Here is a 5,793-nt window from a genome sequence, read left to right on the forward strand (position 1 = left end):
GCCCAGCTCTGTGCCAGACACCAGCCTGGCGTGAAGTCACCAGGAGCACCTCGTTTCTCCCTTTTAGTTCATTCTGGCTTTTCCTGTGGTTTTGGCCGTGGTGTGCAGTGACTTGAGGTGGGATCTCAGTTCCCAGACTAGGGATGGAGCCCAGGCTGCAGCAGTGAAGCCACTGAGTCCTAACCACTGGGCCACCAGGGAGCTCCCTGTCCTTGCTTTTTCTCACTAAAGTGAGGTGAGAGGAGCAGACCTGTGAAGCACGAGGCTACAGAAGGGACACGTGTGAGGTCGGGTCATCCAGGAGGGCCCCTGACCCCACTGGTGTCCCACCTGCTCCCCGGAAGCGTCCAGCAGCGCTTCACCTGTTGGTGCCCAAGACCCCAGAGTGCTCGGCTTTGGTCGGATGCAGGCCTGTAGGGGAGCTGGGCGAGATGCTAAGTCTGTGGTGACAAGGAAGTGAGCCACAGCCACGGCTCCCATGGGGACAGAGACGCACTGGCCTCCCTGTCTCTACGAGGTGGGGAGCTGGCCCTCCCTCTGCAGTGACAGGCCTGGCCCAAGGGCTCCCGGGCAGCCCCCCTCCCAGGAAGCTCCAGGGCTCCCGCGTCGGATGGTAAACAAAGTCCTGCCTAGTGGGTTCCCGTCGACTCTGTCCAGCATCTCGTGGCGTTCTCCTTCCCTGCCACCTACTTTCCCATCAAGGCCACCACTTCGGTTTGGTCCCAAGCCCCTCTGGCCGGGCTCAAAAACCTGCGTGTCAGGCCAGCGTGAGCCCCACAGACACGGGCTTTTCCTTTATTCTCCTTCAGTCCTCAAGGCAGAGAGCTTTGCTTCAGCAGGAAGGAGACCAGAGACAGGTGAGACCCCCTCCCCAGCCCCCAGCCCCACCAGCTTCAGGAGGGCACAGCTGGTGCAGGCACCCCAGGAGCTGGGTGCAGTGGCAGCCAGGGGACACCCTCGGCTCTGGGCCAGGCGGGCGCCACGGAGGACCTCGGCTCCCCCAGTGAGGACAGGGTTCTCCTGGGGCCTCCACTCGCCCGGCTGGTGGGGAGCGGGAAACAGCCTCTCCTGAAGCGTGAAGTGGGCCCCACTCCAGGCTACAGCCGGACGAGCAGAGCGGGCACAGCGTTGAAAACGCTGGCCTTTAAGTCAGCAGAGAGCCGTGTGCCACAGGTGACTCCAGCCACCGGGAGTGAAACAGACACAGTGGCCACAGCCCAGCAGCTTTGCGATGCCCACAACTGGCACTAAAGAAATTGCGACTCTCTCTTGGGACAGGAAAGCCGAGCAGTCTCGCCCCTAGGGGGACAGCAAGAGCCCGGCTCTGTCTGTAACTCGCTGCTTGTGACTGGGGGTCGGGGCAGCCCCAGGCCGAAGAGCCAAGTGCGAGTGCAGGCGGCCCCGGGCTCCAGCGCTGTCGCCCAGCCCGTGCCTACCTGCACCCTCGTGTTCTGGCTCAAGCAAGAGAAAGGGGCTCTCCAAGCACCGGGGGCAGCAGCTGTTCAGGGGCCTGCAGCCCACGGAAGAGCGCACAGCCCAGGTCATCAATGTCCTCGTCCCGCAGGCCGCCCAGGAGGTCCACGCGGTGGTTGAAGTGGCAGGGCAGGCTGGCCCGCTCCAGGCTGCCGATGAGAGACTCCAGGGCCTGCAGGAAGCGCTCCCCCAGGGCCTCCTCGGCCCAGTCGGCCGCCTCCTCCCCCAGGCGCAGGACCACCTGGGTCAGGTGGCTGCGGCCCAGCCGCCCCAGCACCGGGTGGCGGTGGCAGACACCGCAGAGCAGCAGCAGCAGCCTCCGGCGGGTCCCAGCATCGCCCTCATCCAGGGCCCGCAGCCTGGCGGCCTCCGCAGAATACAAGTCCTGCAGCCAGAGGTTCCCTGCCAGCCCCTCCAAGGGCCAGGCCAGCAGGAGGCGCTCTCCAGCCGGGGCGCCGGCGACAGCGAGGAGCACAGCCACGGTGAGCTCCAGACGCTCGTGCTGGACCTCGAGCAGCAGCTCCTCTGAGGCCACGCGTGGCCGGATCAGACACCCGAGGAGGCTGCCGATGGCCGGCCAGTTGACGGAGGCGGTCAGGGCCTTGCGGAGCAGCTCCAGCAGGACGCGGGAGGAGAGGTAGCCGCCCACCAGGAAGCGGTCCCAGGGGCTGCTCCCACGAGGGCGGAACTCCAGCTGAGTTCTGCGCACGGCCCAGCAGCGAGGGTCCTGAGCCACAGTGTCCACACCGGGCACCAGGCTCCACAGGCCCGGCTCCAGTGCCAAGGGCACCAGGAGACGCACGGGGTCAGTGGCTCCTGCCTGCAGCCCATCGTAGAGCGGCCCGCCAGGCACCAGTGCCCCGAAGGGCAGCTCTGGGAACTTGTTCCGCAAGTAGGCCTGCAGCTCCAGGGCAATATCACCGGCCAGCTGCTTGGCCAGAGTCACGTGAGCCACCGGGACGGTCACGTAGTCCCGCTCGAATGCCAGCAGCTTCTCCTGGAACGTCAGGCACAAGGATGGCGCTGGGGAGCTGAGCTGAGGCGCCTTCTGGGGATCTGCGTCTGCGGGCACCTCTGCAGAGTGAAGGGGCCGGGGGGTGTCAGTGGGACCCTGCCCAGCCAGCAGCTGACTCTGCGACGGCCCGGGGCCTCGCTCCCCTCGCCTGTGATGGGACCTCCTGAGAAAGCACTGCGCTCGGGCTCTCATGCACAGCGAGCTCGGTGACAAATTCCCCAAGGTCCCCAGCACCCTGAGGCTAACTAAAACAGCTTCAACAGGGTGGGACACGGGCCCGGTGCTCAGCTTCCCCATCAGAGGGCCCCCACTGTCGCAACGCTGCCACCTCGCTCCAGCGCCACCCCTGGGGTCCCCACGTCCTGATGGTTGGAGCCTCAGTCCCCCAGGAGGAGGAAGGGCAGAGAAACACGTCACTAAAATTCAGGGAGCCCAAGGCCGGGGGGGAGCCAGGCCCCTCGTGGGTCATTCGGTGAGTCAGTGGCAGAGCCTGGGCTGCGTCTCCAGAACACGACCACCAAATAAGGGGCCCACCCAGGTCAGACGGGAGGCGTCAGCTCACCTGGGGCAGAGGGTGAGGGGGCCCGGAGTGGCACCGACTGGCTGAGGGCGGCGGGTGGGGGCCGACGCTGGAGGCACGGCGTGGCCTTGAGCAGGCTCAGTTCCTTCCAGCTCTCCTCCAGGCACGTGGCGTCCCCCTTGGCATCAGCCTCATCCTGAGAGCTGGTGGCCCTGTCGATGAGCTGCAGGCAGAGTGACATGGATGAGGGCATCTGAAGCCCAGGCAGCCGCAGCAGAGCCAAGGGCAAAGCGATCTAGGCTGGTGGGGCAGAGGCAGGTGTAGCCTCGGGCACTCCCACCACCCCTGGCCCACTCTGGCCAGCCCCACCGTACCCGCTTCACAGCCAGCGTGGCAATGCCCAGCACGGCAGCCCCGCCCACACCCAGCACCAGGCGGGCATTGGCCAGGAGAAAGTCCACAGCGCTGCCCAGCGCCTCGCCGTCACGCCGCTTGCCCCGATTCTGGGAGAACTCTGCCATGGTTGGTCCACCTGTAAGAGAGCCAGGGCACAGTGTAAGAGAGCCAGGGCACAGTGACTGCTCAGCTGGGGTGGGGGGGGGGCATGGCCAGCCTGTCAGCAGGACAGCAGGGTGACATCATGCCAGGGTCACTGAGTCAGGGGGCTTCCTGAGAACTTCTGAGAATGGGGCCACTTGCAGGGTTTCCTGGGAGGCCTCCCTGCCCAAGTGCCCCACCCAAACCTGCAAACAACCAGCCCCCCGGGTCTCAGAGGGAAGGCCCTGAGGCCCACGGCAGGGCAGGGAAGGGAGGCCACATCCATCCCACCCTCAGGACCCCCGACGTCGCCAGAGACCGTGAATGAGATGGATCTCACTGCCACCACCCCCACTTTGCAGAGAATCAGGTGGCTGACCCACACGGTGAGTGCAAAGCCTCTAGACCCTCACCCTCCCCACGGTCAGGTCCCAGGGGTGGCCTCGTCCTGGTTTCTGACCAGGGCTGGCAAAGCTGGAGGAAACCAAGGCCCAGAGAAGGCCACAGCTTGGGGTCCTAGCAGCTTGCCCTGAACCCCTCTCAGACCTTTGGGGTCACCTCAGTGAAGCTCAGGGGGCCTCAGCTATAACCCCCCACCCGCCAGTCTCAGCAGGGCAGCCCCCAGAGGCAGAACTGTCGAGTCTGAGAAAGCGAGGTCGCTGCCCCGGGGGTGGGGGCAGGAGCTACCTGCAACAGGTATGTGCCAGAGGAGGTTAAAGGCCCCACTGTGAGGGCAGCTAGCAAGGTGACTCAAGACTCCAAGCAGGGCTGGACAGGGGCCTCCCGGGTTTGGGACAATGCTGGGTTGGGAGGCCTCGGCTGCTGGGAGGCCAGGCCATGGAAGGTAGCTGTGGATCCGAGGCCCTGCGTTTGCTCATCTGCAAAGTGGTGCAGGTGCGCTAGGAAAGGTTTAAAGTAAGTGGCCTGGAAGGGATGAGCTGGGGTGGGACCGAGTGAAGAGGGTGTGACCAAGAGACAAGCCCAGGACACCAGTCAGACGGCCCGGCAGGACAGCTAAGGACGCCTGAGCAGATGACTCTTAGCTCAGAGCCAACTCAACCCCAAGGACTTCTGGCCGCCCTGCTTTGGGCGGGTGCCCGGCTCAGCTGCCAGGTAGGGCCTGCAGCCCCGCACCCACGCCTCGCTCCCAAACTAAAAATAGGAAAGACGGCCGGGGTTGACCCAGCATGGCCCTTGGAAGGCTTCCTCGTCGGAGATGAGTACTGCCACCGCCCCCCTGCCTGACCTGGGTCACCGCCCAGCTCCTGAGGGGGCTGCGCACACCCCAACCAGCGAAGGGGAGAGGGCGCGGCCGGGCCTCCCCTCCTCCTACAAGCCCCGGCTGGCGAGGGCACCGAGGCCCTGGGGACGCCAGGATGGACCCAGGATAGGACCCATCCAGACAGGACCCGAGCTCGGAGGCCAGCCCCAGCCCTTCACCAGTGGCCCTTTCCCGGCCGGAGAGCGCACCCAGGGAGGCCACGCCCCCACGCTCTGGCCGTACCTGCGTCGCGGCTTCGGCACACCTGCCGGCGGACACAGGGGGCCTGCTCGGGCCGCGCACCCCGGGGCCGTCCGGGAGTGGAACGTGAAAGACCCGGGAACCGAACGCGGAGGCCCGGGGGGCGGGCGCGTGCCCGGCGAGCAGACCGGCAGGCTCTGGCTCCAATCGGAGCGCTCGAAGCCTGCGCCCACGTGCCGCCCTGAGGCGCGCTCAGCCAATGGCGGCCGCGCGCTCCTCGGGGCGGGGCTTCCCGGCGCGCTGCTTCTTAAAGGGACAGGGCCGCGCTCCCAACCGCGACGGGGGAGAAGGCGAGCTTCCTTCTAGCTGGCACGCACCCTGCGGGCCTCTGGGTCTCTGTGGTCTGCTGCTGCCTTTCTCGTGAAGGGCACAGCGGCCTTGTCGCCTACTGGGGCTGCCATGTGCCAGCCAGGGGACGCCTCCCTCGGGGGACGAATGAGAACGTAACTGCACTCGGAGTCGCCTCCAAGCGCGGGCGCCGCGCCCCAGGGAGCGCTTCACGGGAGGCAGGCCCGCGGCTCTGGCTGAGGACCCTAGCATCCAACTCCCGCTGCCCCGTGCGCCCAGGCCTGGGTCCCGAGCCACCGGGGGCCCGGGAGCCAGCAAGCGCCGGCTGTTGAGCCTCGGGCGCCGAGGCCGAGTCCGGAGCAGAGGGCCCGGCGGCGGCGGCGGCAGGCCGAGGGGCGGGGCCGACGCGCGCCCCGCCCCGCCCCCGCGGCGCCCCGC

At 67.0% G+C, this 5,793-nt stretch overlaps 1 protein-coding gene across 3 annotated transcripts in view; it reads right to left on the reverse strand.

Annotated features, from left to right (window-relative positions):
- MIEF2 (mitochondrial elongation factor 2) overlaps positions 1-5,767 on the reverse strand; it is a 14,323-nt gene extending 8,556 nt beyond the window's left edge. Inside the window, exons 1-4 of one of the 3 annotated variants that reach the window (XR_002337405.1) lie at positions 5,385-5,767; positions 3,383-3,540; positions 3,051-3,231; positions 906-2,547 (exon numbers count right to left, since the gene is read on the reverse strand). Coding sequence is in view for 1 of the 3 variants with exons in the window: in XM_021067994.1 (XP_020923653.1) it covers positions 1,457-2,547; positions 3,051-3,231; positions 3,383-3,540; positions 5,385-5,607 (1,653 nt within the window). In the remaining 2 variants the exon portion in view is untranslated. Of the gene's footprint in view, positions 1-716; positions 2,548-3,050; positions 3,232-3,382; positions 3,541-5,049 lie in introns of those variants that run through there. The other 2 variants (XR_002337406.1, XM_021067994.1) reach the window with 2 other exon arrangements.

Source organism: Sus scrofa, chromosome 12 (genome assembly GCF_000003025.6).
Source record: "Sus scrofa isolate TJ Tabasco breed Duroc chromosome 12, Sscrofa11.1, whole genome shotgun sequence".
NCBI lineage: Eukaryota > Metazoa > Chordata > Mammalia > Artiodactyla > Suidae > Sus > Sus scrofa.